General features: G+C 45.9%; 1 protein-coding gene across 1 annotated transcript in view; it reads left to right on the top strand.

Annotated features, from left to right (window-relative positions):
• The first annotated feature begins 9,447 nt into the window (after positions 1–9,447).
• Positions 9,448–20,274, top strand: part of GNB5 (G protein subunit beta 5) — a 42,396-nt gene continuing 31,569 nt past the window's right edge. Inside the window, exon 1 of the mRNA XM_082649106.1 lies at positions 9,448–9,651. Within this exon, the coding sequence (XP_082505232.1) occupies positions 9,540–9,651 (112 nt within the window). The 5' untranslated portion in view covers positions 9,448–9,539. The remainder of the gene's footprint in view (positions 9,652–20,274) is intronic.

Raw genomic sequence — 20,274 nt, 5'->3', positions numbered from 1 at the left:
TTTCAGAGCGTAAAACATCATTTGATAAGCACTCCTGGCCTGTGGCCTCTTCTGCATCACCCCAAAGTCACAGGCCACAGCTGTGATTCTGTAACATGGGCATGTATCTTAGGAGTGGAAATAATACATGATTATGAAGCAACATCACCCTACTAATATGTAATGTCTTTTCATATTACAAATGATTGAATTTAGTTCATTTAGATACATTGTATATGAAGAAATAAGAAGTAGAACTTTGTGACATTTTAATCAAAATAAATTACCAAATGAATTGGGTCAGATTCTTTTAATTGCTAGGAGATTACAGTTTTTTTAAGTGCACAAGTTTTATGCCTTTCTTTAAGGGTCATACTTGAAGATGCTAGAATCTTTATAGATTCATAGTATCTCATAAGGGCTTCCCTGGTGGCGCAGTGGTTGAGAGTCCGCCTGCCGATGCGGGGGACACGGGTTTGTGCCCCGGTCCGGGAGGATCCCACATGCCGCGGAGCGGCTGGGCCCGTGAGCCATGGCCGCTGAGCCTGTGCTCCGCAACGGGAGAGGCCACAACAGTGAGAGGCCCGTGTACCGCAAAAAAAAAAAAAAGCATCACATAATATCTCATAAAACATATATAAAATTCTTTAGAGAGGAAGTAAATATGCCCTCAGCCCTGGCTCAGGCTCTGTCTGCATGGGGCTCCCAGACTGTGCCAGAATGAGGGGCTACTTGGTGGAGAGCTGGCTGGGTTTTGGTCCACACGGACTGCCTTCTCCATGCCCCTTCCTGGTCTCCTCTATGCCACAGAGACCATCACCCTTCCTTTTTGGCACCTGTAACTCAGGGCTCCTGTCTGTCTGACAGCATTTATCCTGGGCTATAAGACAGTAACGCTGGCCATTCCCTCCACTACCCTCTGGGCATCCTGACGTGGCGAGCAGAGCTGCAGGGGCAGAGTCCTACTGGAGACGGCAGGGCTCGTGAGGGTTCAGTCCTGGGAAGGAGTAGATCCTGTTTGGAGACGGGGGGACCTGCAGAGCCTGAAAAGTTTATGCATGGAGAAGGGGGCAGGGGAGCCCTCGCCCCACAGTCTTGATCAGCTCTACGAAGCTGAATGTAGCAAGAGTGGCCAAAACAACGAGGTGCTGGTGGGGTGAGGACTGTGAAGAGGCAGGAGCTGCTGATAACCTTCAGTTACAGGTGAATGTCAGGGTTGCTCAGTAAAGCGGGGTCTGAATTTACGGGGGCCAACCCTGCTGAACTCTGCTTCCTGCAAAGGGCAGAGAACTGAGCCCTAGAAACTGGTCAACGGGGGTTCTGAGGGCACCCGGCAGCATGGATGGTCAGAAGGTTCAAGGGGTGAGTGAGTGATGCAAACTGCAGTGCGTGCTTCAGACGTGAACACGGAGCTGCAGGTGGGAAGGAAGGGAGCAGCTGAGCTGTCAAGCCCAGGTAAGGAGATTAGTTAGACGGGATGTAATTGCCTTAGCACTTGGAGCTACAGCTCTGACTTCTCACCGTTCTGCTGATCGGTTCCATGTGTTGAGTCCCTGGAAGGTATGTATGTGTTAACATTAAATTAGAATACTCAGGCTTCCTTAAATGCTCAGAAAATTGTTCAGGTGTGTGCATACCAAGGTGTTGACTGTGGTCTTTCTGTGTGGTAAAGAGTATGGGTGAGGGGTGGTATGGTAGTTAGTCTGTATGTTCTAATTTTTCCACAATACATATGCGTATCTTTTGAAATAGGTGCTTTGTTTTCAAAATATATTTAGTATTGGCATCAGGGGAAAATTAAGCATATTTACAATTATTTAATCTGTTAAAAATTGACCCACATGGGACTTCCCTGGCAGTCCAGTGGCTAAGACTGCACTCCCACTGCAGGGGACACGGGGTTCGATCCCTGGTTGGGGTAAGATCCCACCTGCCGCTCAGTGCGGCCCCCCAAAAAAGAGATATTAAAAAAAACTGACCCACATAACATTTCACATGTTAACGTAAACCTTGGAGTGCAGCTTATGGAATAGACAGAGGTTTCTGACACTAAACATTACATAATTTTAGTTAAGTCTGTGAGATTCATCCATTTACTGCCATATGTATCGGCAGTTTATTCTTTTTTATTACTTAAACATATCACAATTTATGTATCTAGTGTATAGTGATGAACATTTGGGTTTTTCCAGTTTGGGGCTATTATGAATAAATCTGCTATGACATTCTTGTTCATGGGGTTTTTTTTGAGGATATAAGTATGCATTTCTGTTGAGTATATATCAAGGAATAGAATTATATGTATGTGTAGCTATAGTAGGTCCTATCAACCAGTTTTCCAATGTGGTTGTACCCATTTATCCGCCCACCAGCAGAGGAGGTCCAGTTCTTTACATTCTCACCCACGTTTCACATCATCAGTCTTTTTTACTGTTAGGTATTCTGGTGGGTAAGTGGTGGATTCACGGTGTGGTTTTAACTTGCGTTTCTTTGCTGCCTAATGATGTTGAGCACCTCTTTATCTGTTTATTGACCATATGAATATCTGCACTTGTGAAGTGTCCAAGTCTTTTGCGCACTTAAAAAATAATGTATGTTGAGATATGATTGCACACAATATAAAACTCTCTATTTTATAGCATACATTTCAGAGGTTTTTAGTAAATTCACAAGAATGTACATTATCTAATTGCAGAACATTTCCATCACCCCAAAAAAGAAATCCTGTATTCATTAAGCAGTCACTCCCAACCCCCTCTCCCCCACCTATTGGTAACCTCTAATCTACTTTCTGTCTCTATGGATTTGCCTGTCCCAGACTTATCGTATAAATGGAATCACAATTTGTGGCCTTTTGTGTCTGGCTTATTTCACTTAGCATAAAATTTTCAAGGTTCTTCCATGATATAGCACATATCAGAACTTCATCATTTTTTATTGCCAAAGAAGAGTCTACTGTATGAAGAGACCACATTTTCTTTATCCATACCTCAGTTGATGGATATCTTAGTTGTTTCCACTTTTTGTGTTAAATGCTGCTACAAATATCCGTGTATACATTTTTATGTGAACGTATGATATATCCAGGGGTGAATTTGCTTGGTCATTTGGTAACAGCTCTGTTTAACTTTTTGTGTAACTGCCAAGCTGTCTTCCACAGAGGATGCACCATTTTACATTCCCACCAGCAAAGTCTGAGGGTACTTTTGCCCATTTTTAATTGGGTCAATGAAGCATTATTTTTGAAGTGAAAACTGGTGATATCCTATATATCCAATATATCCTATCCTATCCTATATATCCAATATATCCTATCCTATATATCCTCCAGTAGGAGGTTGGTTTATTAAATTATGATACTCCATTACTCCATAGGATAAAATAATACTGAAGCTATTACCAAAAAACAGATAGCTCTGTAAGCACTAAAACAATAAAGTTAGGTGAAAAAGCAAGTAGCTAACAGCCGCATTTATATAACTAACAAAGCTTTGTCTATGACATCAGAAAAGTCTGGAAGAATAGCCATCTAACTCAGGGAATTGAGTGCAGGGCAGATAGTGGGGATTTTCACTTTTGATTTTCTATCTTGGCACTGACTTTTTAAAAATAATCATGGGGTAGTGGGGGTTTTGGTGATTTTTTGCAACATCTGTTTAAGTGAAACATTTCAAAGAAATTTTGTGCGTGCCTTAGGGTTAGGGAACTCCTACTGCAAAACAACTTCATGTCAAAACTTGTTAAAATGGGGTATTTTTATCTTTAGCTTGTTAAAATGCCCATTGAAGCATTTGCTCTAGCTTGAAAAATTCCCTCATCATAAAAAGGATTATTGTCAATAAGTACAATAGAATGTACTGAAATTAAATTTAGCCCATGTTATAAATATAAATGAAAAACACCAGGATGTAAAAATATAAACAGTGTACATGATCAGTATGACCCCTGGTCCTAAAAATCTATTCTTGCATACGCCGAAATGTGAAAAGGAGTCTCTCTGGGCAATGGGTTTATAGGTGATTGTTTTCTTCCTTATACCTTTCTGATTTTTCCAAACTTTCTACAACAACCATGTATAATGTTTATAGTTTAAAAATACTATAATCTTCCAACTTTAGTTTGTAGCTTGCCCATGTTCAACCAACCAGATCTAAGATGCTAGCCATGCGATATGATTTAAGGTTGATATAATTCAAAATTTGTAGTCTCCATTTAAAAATTGGTGTTTTCCAAGAATATGCAATGACATGCAAAGGCGAAAACACTATTACGCAAAAAACTAAAGTTCAAAATTGCGTATGGCATGTAATCCCAAATTTTTTAATGTATACACATAAGTGCTTATGAAGATACTAGAAGAAAACATAAAATGCTAACACAGGTCAGTTATTTGTTAGGACAGGGCATGTAGGTGATTGATTTTCCTTCTTCATGTTCCTCTGTTTCCAATTATTTATAATGAACATGTACAGCTCTTATAATTTGAAAAAAATTAAAATTCAGTTTGGGAGAAAAAAATTATCCAGATTTGGAATATTGGCAATTTTTCTTTTCTTTTTAATATTTATTGGAGTAAAGTTGATTTACAATATTATGTTAGTTTCTGCTGTACAGCAAAGTGAATCAGTTATACATATACATATATCCACTCTTTTTTAGATTCTTTTCTCATATATGCCATTACAGAGTATTGAGTAGAGTTCCCTGTGCTATACAGCAGGTTCTTATTAGTTATCTATTTTATATATAGCAGTGTGTATATGTCAGTCCCAATCTCCCAATTTATCCCTTCTCCCCCCTTATCCCCTGGTAACCATAAGTTTGTTTTCTACATCCATGACTCTACTTCTGTTTTGTAAATAAATTCATTTGTACCCCTTTTTTTTAGATTCCACATGTAAGTAATATCATACGATATTTGTCTTTCTGTGTGGCAATTTTTCTACTTCTCTCTTTGTAGGGGTCGATCTCCCATAATTCCTAGTCATCCTTTTATTCCTTCTGCCCTTGTTTCCTCGGGTTCCTCTCGCCTTCCATTCCTGCAGCTGCTACTCTGTCCAGTCATTATTTCCTCTTTCCCAGAACATGATAACAGTCTCTTAACCTAGTTGATTTTCCTGCTGTACTTTGTCTCTCTGACCTACTTCTGAAAGTGCAAATGCTGGAATAATCCACTTGAATGACGTCGCTCCCTTGCTGAATAAATCCACGGCTCACCTTCCTAATGCTATTACTTGGAGTCCTCAGCACGACCCCGTGACTGGCCGCCTTAGCAGGTTTGGGCAGTGGGGGGCGGGAGGTGGGCAACATTACTAGGGCCCTGGCACGGGCCAGGCTCGGGTGGGCAGGCCCTTTGCCAGTCTTTAACTCGCCCTCTGGGACAAAGCAGAGCGGCTTGATGGTCTAGCTCTGTGGTAAACGTTGTGGAGTCCCACTACATACAGATTCAGGCTCCGTCACTGACCTTGATCTCATTTAATCCCTCAGCATTTCCTCTGTGGTAACACGGATGTCCTTCCTCCCTCCCAGGGTGGCTGTGAGAGGTCAGGGACCAGCCCTTCGAGGTGATCAGTAGCTGGTCCCCTCCTGATCTCTCATCCTTAGGAGACTGCCCTCTACTCCTTCGTTCCTCAGAGATCTCAAGAACTCCGCCAGCCGGCCCTTGGCTGTAGGAGTCCACCCCAACTCATGAGCTCCCCATTCTCTCCCCAGCCCCATGGTGACCTCTGGTAGACATTCCCCCTCAGCAGTGTCCCCACTGCCACCTGCCCCACAAATACATCCCTCTCATTTTGGGCTCTTCCAAATGTTCAGACCAGGGCCCCAATATCTTTACACTCAGCGGTTCTCTTCTTTGCCCTTGACATGGCCCACTCTTTGGAACGCCTGTTAAATCGGCTCAGCGACAATGGCTGCTCCCTCCCACCTTTACCCCCTTGGCCTCCCTCTCCAACAGCGGCACCACAACCCCTCAGACCCCAGAGCATTGCTTTAGTTCATGCCTTCATCTCGTCTGAACTGTGGCCATAGGCTCCTCTCTGCTCTTTCCTCATCTCCAGCCTCATCCCCCACCCCCACCCCCGCTGCTGTGGTGGCGGCTGCTATTGTAGCCACCCACAGGGCAGCATAACATCTGTGGAGCTCTGTATTCCAGCCTGGAGCTAAACGCTTCCTGTGCTGTCCCTCAAAATTCCCCTGGTACCCCTGTGATGGTAGATTCCAAGATACCCATTTGACAGACTAGCAAACAAAGATTCAGAGAGGTGAAGTTACTTACACACACATCCCTTTTTCTTCTCTCCCTCTTTTTCAGCTTCATCTTGGGTAAAAGATGTGTGATCAGACCTTTCTCGTTAACGTATTTGGCTCCTGTGACAAATGTTTCAAACAACGGGCTCTGAGACCAGTTTTCAAGAAATCTCAACAGCTCAGCTACTGTTCACCATGTGCAGAAATTGTAAGTGCTGCTCTTTAAAACTTTAAGTCATTACCTGTCTTGAAACAATGTCTAATGTGAGGGCCCTGTGACAGGTGGGTTGCCAGAGAATCAGTTCACGCACACACACACACACACACTTGCAGCACACCCAGGCTGGGTGAGACAGTATAGTGTGGGGATTTAGGATGTGGGCTCTGGGCTCTCACTGCCTGGGTTCAACTCCCAGTTATGTTACTTGGAGGCCTTGTACCAATGGACCTCCCCTCTCCCAGGAGGTCTGTTTCCCATCTGTAAAACAACAATAATGGCATCTGTCTCATAGGGTTTTGGGAGAAACAAAAGTGAGTTTATTTGAGAAAATGTTTAAAACAATACCCAGCAGAGGAAGTGCTCAATAAATGTTTTAGCTTGTTATTTTTTAGAGCTAATGCTTTTTTCTTCTGTCTTCTCCTAGTCTGCTTGGCAAGCAAGCAAGCTAAAAGGAACTCTGGTAAATAAAGAGCCGGGGAGCACCTTCCCAAAGGCCCTGTTCCAGCTGTCCTTAGGAACAGCTCTGCAGAAGATTGAACCATATAGGGCCTCAGTATTTAGCAAAATCAGCCTCAAGGAAAAGTGCTCCTTGGGTCTAAGCCTTCAGCGAGGGTAGGCACTGAACACAAAACCTGGCACTTTTCAAAGTACACACATCAATCCTCACCAGAGATGGCTTTGCGCAGGCTTCAGATCTTGCAGCAGAAATGCCCACAGCCGGGCTGAGGCATTAGGAATATCCTGTCTCAGAGGATTTGCAAAGCCGTGTGGAGCCCCCACCTGGTCACAAGTGGTAAAGCACTCTTCCCCACAAGCTCAGTAGGAAATCCCAATCATGGACACGATGAAAAAACAAAAAACAAAACACATCTAAGGGAGGAAAGATAACGTTGACATTTTATCCAACTGAAGAGGAAAAACCATATTCATCCTTTTGGTCCCACTGTAACCCCTGGCAGTGATCACATTTTAAAAAATTATTCCTATAAAGCAAATTGCAAGTAAGCAGCCTCAGGTGGCACACAAGCTTTGGTACAGCATAGTAATCCTGATGTCACGGGGTTCAGGCTCAGTGTGATGGGCTTCTACCTGCAGCACATTGTGTTCTAAACTTGGATCTGCAAACTGAGCACATTCAATTCTTAAAATAAACCTGCTTTTTGATGGCCCTACCATCCTGGAGCAGTGCTATTTATTAATCCAGCTCTTCTCCTTTTGAAACAACTTCCTCTGTGGACAGAAGGAGCCCAGAATCCCAGATGTCAGGTCCTCTATAGCATCACAGATTCTTCCCAGGTCAGAACCCCGCCTGGAGATATTCTCAGAGGATTGTCGCCAACTCTCTCCACCACAAGCACCTGGGGTTCCCAAATATTCAGACAGATTATTTTGACTGTGCAGACATCTAAATGACTGACAGCTAACTTTTTAATCCAGGTGTTTGGGATTGTGTAGACACAGACCCCTGTGGACACTTTTCATGGATAGGGGCAACCCTGTAACTCCACCACTGCTGAAACGTAGCAGATCTCAACTTTTGTGACCCCCAGCTTCCTCACTTACAAAAAGCAGTGAACAGCAAACCACAGGAAGGCACTTTGCAAACTTTGCCAGCCATTGAAAAGTTACATGGCCTCATGTCTAGATGGTAAAGTTTCCAGATTGGAGGCTGTTTGGGGGTTATTTTACACAAAGAGCCTTCAGAGGAGGGCACACACCAGTATGAAGCTCCACTCACCCCAGGTCTTCACAAACAGGCAGCCCCTGAGGCAGACACACACATCCCACGGTGGGCAAAGAGGTGCCAGCCTGAGGAGGTGATGAGAGGATGCTGCTCTTCCCAGGTCTTCTGAGATGACCCTTGGGAGGAGTGTCCCCCATGATCCAGTGTCTCATTTAAATTACTTCCTGTGAATTGCTCGAGTGTACCAGGCAGCCTTAATGATAACAACCAGCACAGACTGTATGCCACGCTTCACTCTGAATGCTCTGCGTAGTCACTCCTGATGAGGATCCTATGAGGAAGGTGTTTCTGACACTTTCTGGGAGTGTGAACTAAGCAAATCATTTAACCTTTCTGTGCCTCAGTTTCCTCATTTGTAAGATGGAGGTGACAATAGTACCCATTCAGGGTGACTGTGGTGAGTTATTAATGTAAAGCACTTGGAACCGTGCCTGGCATGAAAAGAGACTGGAAAGAACGGGTGCTTGAGTCTGCCACAAAGTCACTAATTTGCTTCCTTGAGGGAACTATAGCAACCCTTCATTTTAAGGTGGAGGAAGCTGCCTCAGAAGTGATATGTCTGAGATCACTGGGCAGGGGCTCAGAAGCCCCGAGTCTGGGTCCCTGTGTGTCCCTGGCCCCACCACCACTTCCTTCTGCTGCCAGGGACTCAACTCCCGAGTGAATAAAAGAAAGGCAAAACCAAGAACGGGCAAAGACCCCACAGCTTCTCAGAAGCCAGAACTAGCTTTGTATATTTAAGTCAATAAACGAGGAGAGTTTTCATTTCGTTGTAGGGGGAGCATCAGAGCTACCGGGGTCAGACCGGGTACCAGTGGCGCGAGCCAGGCCCCCTTAACCTCTCCTCTCTCGGCAGGCAGAAGCGACCAAGGACGGGAGATGTGTGCGAGGGACTGGGGGAAAGGGGTGTTGCAAGGGCTGTGTCACTGGGACTTCCCCAAGCTCCCAGGAGCCGGGCAGTCCTGGGTTGGAATCCCAGCTTGGCCCTCACTAAGTGCGCGTCCTTCAGCAAGTTACGTATCTCCTCCTAACCTCGGTTTTCCCACCCGCAAAATGGGCACGACACTCCCTGCGTCCCCGGGTGCTGTGCGCTGCAGCGCTAACTCGGGCCTCGCCTAGGGCACTGCGCAAGGGCTCTGCGCCCGCGGACACGTCCGGGGAAGGGGGGAGGGGATCGGCCGCAGCCGCCCGGCTCTCAGCAGCCGGCGTCAGCGCCGAGGGGCGGGGCGCGCTTGGGGAGACGGCTGGAGCTGCGCCGGTGGCGGCTCGGCGCAAGCTCGCCGGCCCGGCCTCCGCCGCCCGCTGACTCGCATCCCCGCTTCCCTCCCGCCGCGTCCCCGCTCGAAGATGGCAACAGACGGGCTGCACGAGAACGAGACGCTGGCGTCGCTCAAGAGCGAGGCCGAGAGCCTCAAGGGCAAACTGGAGGAGGAGCGGGCCAAGCTGCACGACGTGGAGCGTGAGTGCGGGCCGGGGCGGGGCCGGGGTCTGCGCGCCGGGAGGCGGGCCGGGGAAAGGAGACCGGCTCCGGCTCCCGGGGGGGATAGGGGGAGAGGATGGAGGGGGGCGGCCCGGGCCCGGAGCCAGGCCCGCGCCATCGCCCTGGATGAGGGCCCCGGTGCCCGGGCGCCAAATGAGACGCGGGTAGCGGCCCGAGCCCCCGGACGCGCGGGTGGGGGACCCGAGACGGACGCTCGCGGGCTCCCGGCACCTCGCAGAGCCCCTGCCGGCTAGTGGAAGCCAGCCCGCCGTCCTCCTGACGTTGGATCGTGGGACCAGTTACGGTCATCACCTGCCTGCCTGGGAGACGCAAGCTGAGCTCATTCTTGCCCTTCCCCAGCGGAGCGGGGTGGGCGGGGCGGGGGTTGGTTGTCAGCAAGGGCAAGCGCAGCGAGCTCTTGTGGACGCGGCCTAGGGTAAACTCCAGGGTTTTTTGGTAAGCGTTTTACTTTCTCCATCACTGTTGTCTTTTCTCAGTTTTGCTTTTGCAAGGACCCAGACTCTGATATAAAAGCTCACTTTTCCAGTCCGAGAGTGGAGAGCCAGATGGGGGAAGGGAAGCAGAGGAGCTTACCAAATCCAAACATTTAGTTCCTTTAAGGCTGTTTAAGAAGCTTTTGGATGGATGAGGTGTGGTTAGCATAAAACAGCAGTAGCAATCTTAAATAAACTTACATTATTGACCACGACCATAATTCAGAACCGGTCTGTGACTTTTGTGAGGGAACAGTTAAATAGCCAGGTTACATGACTCTTAGTGGGATCAGCTTCCCCTTACTCTGTGGGATGCTTTGTGCTCAGTAGTGCTTGGGCTCAGGCCAGGCTTGGGGAAGTGGCTTCATCTGCTTCCTTTTCAGCCCTGAGGGTGGCAGCTCCCCTTTGCTGAACAGGGCCTCCTCATGCGTGGTGTTCTCAGGCACACCTATACATTGTGATCCTGCTCTTTCGGCACCACCCCTCTACATTCACTTTGGAAAAGAAAGACGGGGTTTATGCTAGGTCCTTTAGCACCTGATTCCTTTCTTTGGAAAAAAAAAAAAAAAACACTTGATAGAAGCAGGTGACCTGAATTTCAAATGTGCTGTGCTTTTGTAGGAGGCAGGCTAAGCCCCTATATCATTTAGAAATGTATTCAGCTACAATTAGCTATAAACCCCAAATAAAGTAATTAAGCAAATTGGGAGTTACTTTTCTTAACAAGGACAAGGGTAGGCGATTGTCAGCTTTGGTTCAGCTGCCCGGTGTGCTCTCAGGAACCCATGCTTCTTTTGTCTCCACTACCTCAGAGCACTGGCATTTGCCCCATGATTATAACTGCCACAGCGCCCAGCATCACCTCCGTATCCAGGGCAGGAAGAAGGGGGAATGTGGGCACCAGCTTCTGTTTCTCCTTCTTTTCAGGAAGGCAAAAGTTTTTTCAGAAACCTCCTTTCTCTCCAACAGATTTCTGTTTGCACTTCATTGGCCAGAACTAGGTCACATGGCTACAGCAAGGGAGGCTGAGAAAGGGAGAAGTGAGCTGAGTACGCTGCCATCCCCAAACAAAGTTGGGTTCTGTTATCAGAGAAGTAGGGAATGGATAATGGGTCTGCCCCATTTCCCTTTGCAAATTCCTACACTCTGCAGATGATAGTGACGATGCTGCAAGCATGGTGTTAGTGCCTCGGAGGTAGGTCGTCTGGTTTCTCCATTTTACAGACGAGGAAACTGAGGCACAGAGAGGTGAAAGGACTTGCCGAAAGATCCCAGCTAGTAAGTAGTGGACCCAGGATTCCAGCCCAGCCAATCAGAGCTCCAGCCCATCCTCACTTCAGCTTTTTTGCCAAACGTCTTAGTGCTCAGTGCAGAGGGCACTCTCCAGAAACGCTGTGGAGAGTAAAGGCTGCCCACTGGGATATTTTTCAGGCTTGTCTGTGAATCTGGTAAATTGCCTAAGGCAGAGCGATGGTCAAGATGCAGCTTTTCAACAGGGAACCTCTGTCCTGCAGAGAATGCAGTGCTGTCAGAGGTCAGGGCCAAATTTTGGACCCACAGTGGAAGGATTTATCCCCACCCTCGTATGTTAGAATTTTTGAGTAGAAAAGACCAGAAGCCATGTGGTCAGGGTCCCCTTTATTTCCTCTGTATCTTCCGGACCACTTCTCTTCCACTCTCATGTAAAGCCCTTGTTCCTTTGAGGCTCCAAGCATTCAACTGATCTCCCTCTCCCTGCTGCTGTCTCCTGACCCCCCAGCCAGGCTCCCTCCATTTTTGAGGACTATGGCACATGGGTCAAGCCTTCCTTTTGACCCTAAGCCCTGTCCTATCCCTGGTGTCTTCAGGATCCACAAGGGTGAACAGGAGAGTCACTCCGTCACAGCCCCCCGGGGTCTTGTAAGCACGCAGCACTGCTTCTCCTCTTGTGACCGCAGTCTCTCCCACAGAGATCTCCATGATCCCTGGGGTCTTCTCTCTTCCAGTCTCTCAGCCTCTTCCTGAGCATGCGCGTTTTTGCATTTTGGTTATGTTAAATCATAGGTTGCCCTGTAGCCCCTACCCTGGTCGGGGAAAGGTCTTTAGGCCGTAGCCAAGGTGACCAAGTCATCCTGGTGCACCTGGGACTCTTGGTTTTAAAATGGAAAGCCTTGCATACTGGGAAGCCTTCAGTCCTGGGCAAATCAGGACAGTTGTTCAGCCTTCTGTTAGCTCTGACTTGCCCAAATTCTTGCTGTAAAAAACTCAACACAACAAAACTACAGAGCATAAACTTGGAGGAAAGAGACCTTAACTGAACTTCAGACTCTCAGTTCTTCAGCTCCCATCCCTTTGACCCTCAAACCAGCATCCATTTTGTTGGACCCTCATTCCCAAGTCAGACCCTGGGCCAACTTTAACTACAGGAAATGGCCTTTATGGGTGGCCTAAGGGGAAGCCAGCCTACATCAAACTCCACAGCCCCAGACCTCGGGCCCCTGCCCTGCCTTTCCCCTCATTCCTCCAGCATTTCCTGCTTCTCTCCATATGTTTTCCGTCATCGCCTTCTGCTTACCTTCTCCCATGGATAGGTGCTCGCTTGTTGGATTCTCAGGCATTTTAGAACCGTGAGGTGACAGCTTGTGTTAGTTTCCTATCGCTCTTGTACAAATCTCCATAAACATAGTGTCTTAAAACAACATAAATTTATTCTCTTTCAGTTCTGGAGATGAGAGATCTAAAATGGGTCGGAAGGGTTGCATTCCTTCTGAGGCTTTGTGGGAGAGTCCATTCCTTGCTGTTCCCAGCTTCTAGAGGTTGCCTGCATGCCTTGGCTTGTGACCCCACCCCACTCCAACCTCGTTTCTGTCATCACATCTCTTTCTTTGACTTTGATCCCCCTGCCTCCCTCTTATAAGGACCCTTGTAATTACTTACATTGGGCCCACCTGTATAATTCAGAATACTCTTCCCATCTCTAGATCCCTAACTTCATCACATCTTCAAAGCACCTTTTGTCACATAAGGTAACATATTCACAGGTTCTGAGAATTAGGATGTGGACATCTTTGGGGGGGCCTATCACACAGCTCTTGAAACTAGAGGGGTCACCTGCTTCAGCCTCAGTTTTCGGGCACAAGAAGTTTTCTTCCCCTCCCAACAACCCTCTCCCCTTTCCTTGGGGCTGAAGTAGCAGCAGAGATCCAGGGAAGGGTTAAGGGATTTCCCAGAGGTTATGCAGCTACTCTAAGGGCAAATGGGGAGTACAGCTCTCCTTCTCACCATGCTAGACGGTCTCTCAGAAGGCTGAGAGTCACATTAAAATGGAAAAAAAACAGAAACGAAAAACTAAATCTGTGTGCGTGTGTGTTAAGAGGTGTCAGTATTGAGTAAGAAAAAAAAAGTGCCCAACAGTGTGTATGATATAGTCTCATTAGCTTAAACAAGAGCTGCTTGTATATGCATTAAATTTGTGGCAGGAGACACAGGAAGCTTGTTATCTCTAGAGAGGGGAGTGGGGGGATGTAGAGGTACGTTTTACTTTATACACATGTGTGCATTTATTGCTTTTATAATAAAAAATGAATACTGAAATGGGAGTCAAGATCCAGAGAAAAGGAGAGAGTTCAGTTTTAGAGTCCTCAACTTGAAATTAAAGGGACAAATGATCTGGAAGACAGACTGAAAGCAGACAGCAGGAGGGAGGCCGTGTTCATTTTGGCCAACATATGTGGCAGCCTTGTGGGCCTGTTTGGGGATGACTTCATTCCGGTTCCCAGCTCCTTTGGGGAAGATTCTGTTATTACCTAGGAGCAGAGCAGCTCAAAAAAGATTTGTGTAATGTCTTTAGGTTAAAAATCAGACGAAATATGGGAAACCATAGGATTTATCATCTGATACTATTCCCTTTTCTTTGTGTTCTAAGTGTAACTTTGTGAACTTGTGGCTAGAGCCTTGGACTATTCTGACTTTACAGTGTAAGGAGAAATTTAGGAAAACCGTATTTCTGGATTAGTCTGAAGCAAATATGTTGATCCACTTTTTCCACGTTCTAAGGAAATATGCTGCGTGTACTGAGGCTTATAAAAGTGAGTTTCCCAGCAGAGTAATCTGCTTCCGGCTGCTCTTCCATGTGTGGCCTGTGGTGTCAGAAGGAGCAGAAAGCAAACTTGCCTTTCACTTCCCCGCCCCTTCCTCTTGCTAGAAAACTGTCATAATACGCTAACGCTACTGTAGCAGATTCAGAAATACAGGAGAACAAGTCATCCATAACCCCACCACCCAGAGGTAGCCACTTTTAATATTTTGATGTTTTCATGTTTGTGTGTGTGTTTATAAGCTTACTTGGGACTTTATAGCTTACGTTTTCATGTCTGTGTATGTATTTATAAGCATACTTGGGATTGTAGTAGGTATAGTTTGAGTTTAGTTTTTTTTTTTGTATGAGTCTAGTTTTAATTTAACCCAATGGATTGAATAGCTCCTCATGCCATTTTACAGTTCTTTTTAATGTCAGTATTTAAAAATTATGATTTGGAACCATATAGTATTCCATCATAAAGGCTATACCATAACTTAACCCTTCCAACTTTTAATTCAGGAATTCAGGCTTTTTTGTCTGTGGCTAATTTATGGTTTTGGGGCAATTCAAAAATCTCTGACAGAGTGAAATAAGTCAGATAGAGAAAAACAAATACCGTATGCTAACACATATATATGGAATCTAAAAAAAAAAAAAAGTGGTCATGAAGAGCCTAGGGGAAGATGGGAATAAAGATGCAGACCTACTAGAGAATGGACTTGAGGATATGGGGAGGGGGAAGGGTGAGCTGCGACAAAGCAAGAGAGTGGCATGGACATATAAACACTACCAAACGTAAAATAGATAGCTAGTGGGAAGCAGCCGCATAGCACAGGGAGATCAGCTCGGTGCTTTGTGACCACCTAGAGGGGTGGGATAGGGAAGGTGGGAGGGAGGGAGACACAAGAGGGAAGAGATATGGGAACATATGTATATGTATAACTGATTCACTTTGTTATAAAGCAGAAAGTAACACACCATTATAAAGCAATTATACTCTAATAAAGATGTTAAAAAAAATCTCTAACACAAGTGAGGTAATGTGCTTATAAATATTTTCCTTCCATCCAGGTGTGTGAGGGTTTTGTATACATCCCACCCCATTCTACCTTGGGGTAGAATCAGACAGAATGAGTTTTCAAAAATTAGCTTTGGATAAGTTTTCTTCCTTGATTCCTTTGATCTTCTACCAAATTGTGGCCATCACAAGACTGTATGTTGGTGCAAAATTTAGTAAGTTATTCAAGATCATTTTTTTTAATATTTATTTATTTTTGGCTGTGTTGGGTCTTCGCTTCTGTGTGAGGGCTTTCTCCAGTTGCGGCAAGTGGGGGCCACTCTTCATCGCGGTGCGCAGGCCTCTCACTATCGCGGCCACTCTTGTTGCGGAGCACAGGCTCCAGACGCGCAGGATCAGTAGTTGCGGCTCACGGGCCTAGTTGCTCCGCAGCATGTGGGATCTTCCCAGACCAGGGATCGAACCCGTGTCCCCTGCATTGGCAGGCAGATTCCCAACCACTGCGCCACCAGGCAAGCCCCCAAGATCATTTTTAAAATAGTTCTGTTTTCGTATTTAAGACCTCTCATATGTCTTTGAACTTGTGTTCTGTATTTACAATCAATTTCACAGTGTTCATTTTAAGGGAAATTTTAGAGCGTGTTCATGCTGGGGTTATTTTTTCACAGCCTCATGGAACAACAGGAATGACGCTGTTGCATAATTGCACTTTATGAAGTTACATGGCTTGAGTTCTTGTGTATTGACCTCCACGTTCTACATTTTACTTTAGGTTCCTGTGTGCACTGATTATAAAATAAATAGCAAAACTATTCCCTGAAAGTTGAGAGGAAGCCACATCTTTTTCTTTTTCTTTTTTTTTTATTTAGATCTTTATTGGAGTATAATTGCTTTACAATGGTGTGTTAGTTTCTGCTTTATAACAAAGTGAATCAGTTATACATATACATATGTTCCCATATCTCTTCCCTCTTGCGTCTCCCTCCCTCCCACCCTCCCTATCCCACCCCTGTAGGTGGTCACAAAGCACCTAGCTGATCTCCCTGTGCTATGCAGCTGCTTCCCACTAGCTATCTATTTTACGTTTGGTAGTGTTTATATGTCCATGCCACTCTCTCACTTTGTCGCAGCTTACCCTTCCCCCTCCCCATATCCTCAAGTCCATTCTCTACTAGGTCTGTGTCTTTATTCCTGTCTTACCCCTAGGTTCTTCATGACATTTTTTTTTCTTAGATTCCATATATATGTGTTAGCATATGGTATTTGTCTTTCTCTTTCTGACTTACTTCACTCTGTATAACAGACTCTAGGTCCATCCACCTCACTACAAATAACTCAATTTGGTTTCTTTTAATGGCTGAATAATACTCTATTGTATATATGTGCCACATCTTCTTTATCCACTCATCTCCAAAATTTACAAGCAGCTCATGCAGCTTAATAACAAAAAAACAAACAACCCAATCCAAAAATGGGCAGAAGACCTAAACAGACATTTCTCCAAAGAAGATATACAGATTGCCAACAAACACATGAAAGAATGCTCAACATCACCCATCATTAGAGAAATGCAAATCAAAACTACAATGAGATATCATCTCACACCGGTCAGAATGGCCATCATCAAAAAATCTAGAAACAATAAATGCTGGAGAGGGTGTGGAGAAAAGGGAACCCTCTTGCACTGTTGGTGAGAATGTAAATTGATACAGCCACTGTGGAGAACAGTATGGAGGTTCCTTAAAAAAGTACAAATAGAACTACCATATGACCCAGCAATCCCACTACTGGGCATATACCCTGGGAAGCCACATCTTGATGAAAAGTTCATCTTTGTCTGAAGCCAGTATTACAGGTCATTTCCAAGGCCCCATAGATAAACTCTTCACACCCTCGTTTTACAGAGGAGGGTACAGGCTCAGAGGACACATTTGTTTACCTCTAATTTATAAGTGTGCCCTCCTCTCAGGCCTCATTTTCCTTTCTGAGGAGTGACAGGGCTGGCGCCCTACGTCGGCCTGCACGCTTGCTGTTTGGACCTTGGGAGCCCCTGGGCTCGAGGTGTGCAGAGCAGAAGCGCCTCTGAACCCAGCAGCTCGCTCGACTGTTCACCAGCCTGGCTTTGCTCTGTCTCGTTTCTAGATTGGGCTTCTAGTAAGATTTTATCTATGAGAGAAAGTGGAAGCAGGCAGGGGGAGGGAGCCTTGTGCAACTCAAATAGAAGTTTGAAAACAACTGCTCCACATGACTGCCTGACCCCAGGCCCCGGGCAGGGAGGGTTCAGCCCTGCACACAGGACACCCCGCACAGGGTGCCTGGGAGTGATGCTGGGCACTGCTTGTCGAGTTGCTAAGGTTTCTTTTGGCTCTGACTTGGCACCCCTCTCCCTGCCAGGTGGTGGCTGAGCCAGGTGAGGGCGGGTTTCTTGACTCTTGGTCTAAATGACCCATTGCTCTGGCTACATCAGGAAGTGGGAGGGATCCAAGGTTGGGGTGTCTTCTGGACCAGGAAGCCTTTGTCACTGCCTCACCTAGTCCTTGATTTTCTAAAGAATCACAGCCACCTGCCCAGAGTTTACCCCACGATGGGAGGTGTTTATCTGTCCTTAGAGGCCCAAGTCTGTGTGTGCATAAGGTCCTTAGCCTCCCTGAGCCTGTTTTCTTTTTGGTAGAAATGGAGATAAAGCCTGTGACCTCAGACCACGTGTAAAACTCTCAGCCCAGCACCTGTCACGCGGGAGACACACAGTAAATGATGGATAATGGCAATGGGCATTGAAAGCCTTCAAAAATGTGCTTTCTGTTTAACTCAGCAATGCCACAAATTGGAATTTATCTAAGGAGGTGATGCAATGCAAGGGTATCACAGTGGCCCTGGAGCAAAGTAAGTGTCCACTGGTTGGGGATTTTTAGTTAATGGTATATTCATAAGTGGAATGTTCTGCCGTCATTAAAAATGACAGGTAATTACGTTTGACATTTCATGGCCCTTCCATTTCAGAAGCTCTCTTTCCTCCAGGTCATGTTGTTTCCAGTGTTTTGGTCCTCAGAGCCCTAGTCCCCACCTGTACATTTTTGATTCCTGGCCAGCCAAATATCGTTAAGCACTTTAATTTGCTTTCCCTATTAAACCACAGCACACCCCATGGATTAGGTCATGTCTTCCATTTTACTGAATAACGAACAAAAGTAAATGGTAAGAAACTAATTTCCTGCCTCCCCCTTCCCTACCCCAACTCCTATGCATCCTTCAAAACCAGGTTCCTGTGACGTCTCCTCCAATGGCTGCACCTGCAGCGTAGTCAGCCATGTTGCCCTCGGCTCCCCAACACCTCTGTTAGCTACCTTCTCACTACACTGCAGTGGTTACCTGTGTGCTGGCCTGTCCATGCCTTGCAGACTGCGAGCCCAGTAAGAGCAGGAACTGTCTTCTTCTTTTCTGTACCCAAGCATTTGGCGCATAGGAGGGAAACATCATTCAAGCAGTAGACAGTTACTAGCCTATACTTCCAGCTCTATCCCTCTTCTTGAGTTCCAGCCATGGCTTTCAGTTTCCAGCAACTACCCTACCTGCACATCATTCATAAGAAAGAGCGCTTACCATCTTAATTCCCAACCAGCTCCTTTATTTCTTCTTTTTTAAATTTTATTGGAGTATAGTTGATGTACAGTGTTGTGTTAGTTTCAGGTGTACAGCAAAATGATTCAGTTATACATATACATATATTCATTCTTTTTCAGATTCTTTTCTCATATAGGTTATCACAGAATGTTGAGTAGAGTTCCCTGTGCTATACAGTAGGTCCTTGTTGGTTATCTGTCTTATATATAGTAGTGTGTGTATGTTATCCCAAGCTCCTGATTTATCCCTCCCCACCACGTTTCCCCTTTGGTAACCATAAGTTTGTTTTCAATACCTGTAAGTCTGTTTCTGTTTTGTAAATAGGTTCGTTTGTATCATTTTTAAAAATTAGCCTCCACATATGAGTGATAGCATATGATATTTGCCTTTTTCTGACTTACTGCACTTAGTATGATAATCTCTAGGTCCATCCATGTTGCTGCAAATGGCATTATTTCATTCTTTTTTATGGCTGAGTAGTATTCTATTGTATATATGTACCACATCTTTATCCATTCCTCTGTCAGTGGACATTTAGGTTGTTTCCATGTCTTGGCTATTGTAAATAGTGCTGCAGTGCACGTATGGGTGCTGGGTGCACGTATCTTTTTGAATTATGGCTTTCTCCCCAACCAGCTCCTTTCTGAATTGTCCGTTGGGGTTTGAGGCATCATTGTGTTCTCAACCACAGACTCTGGAATCCTCCCCTTATCTGCCCCATTTCTCCGCCCCACCCTCCCATCCAAGAAGCTGCCTTTCTGAACCTTCTCAGAGCTGCCCCACCTCCACCTTTAGTGGGTATAACTCACCTGGGGAGTATGTGGAAATGCAGCATCCTGGCTCCATCCCATGGATTCGGACTCCTTGGATCAGGAAACGAGTGAGGCTCCCACTGCCAGTACTAGCAAGTTTGCGCTGATAAATTTAGGAGTTGGTTGGCAGCTGAAGCAGAGATGATGGGTTAGGGGTAGAGAGAGGTACAGAAAAAGAAGGGAAAGGGGCTGAAAAGTTAGGTTAGCCCACCAAAACCTGCTGCCTAGGATTGCTGCAGTTGACTGAAATTTAGTAATCACTGAGCATTCCCTTTATCCTTTCAATAAATATTTACTGGGTACCCACTGTGTGCCAAGCTGGAGAGTAATAGCTAACATTCATTGAGTGCTCCCTTTGTGCCAGGCTGGGATAGTTGTCCCAACAACCCCATGAGGGAAGCGAGGGGGCAGGAAGGTGAGCAGAGGCTCACGGTTGCACAGCTGGTGTGCGACTGCGCAGGACTGTGACCCGGAGCCCGGGCTCCTGACCGCTCTGTTGCAGTGAATGCTCCAAGGAGATCCAACAAGACAGCACTCCATCCTCCTGCCACTTACCTTCTAGTGGAATTTCTTAACAGGCTATCATTCTATTCTAGT

The sequence above is a fragment of the Grampus griseus genome (assembly GCF_964374135.1).
Source record: "Grampus griseus genome assembly, chromosome: 2".
Taxonomy (NCBI): Eukaryota; Metazoa; Chordata; class Mammalia; order Artiodactyla; family Delphinidae; genus Grampus; species Grampus griseus.
Note: the sequence above shows the minus strand (reverse complement) of the source record. Positions and strands in the feature narration are given on the sequence as shown.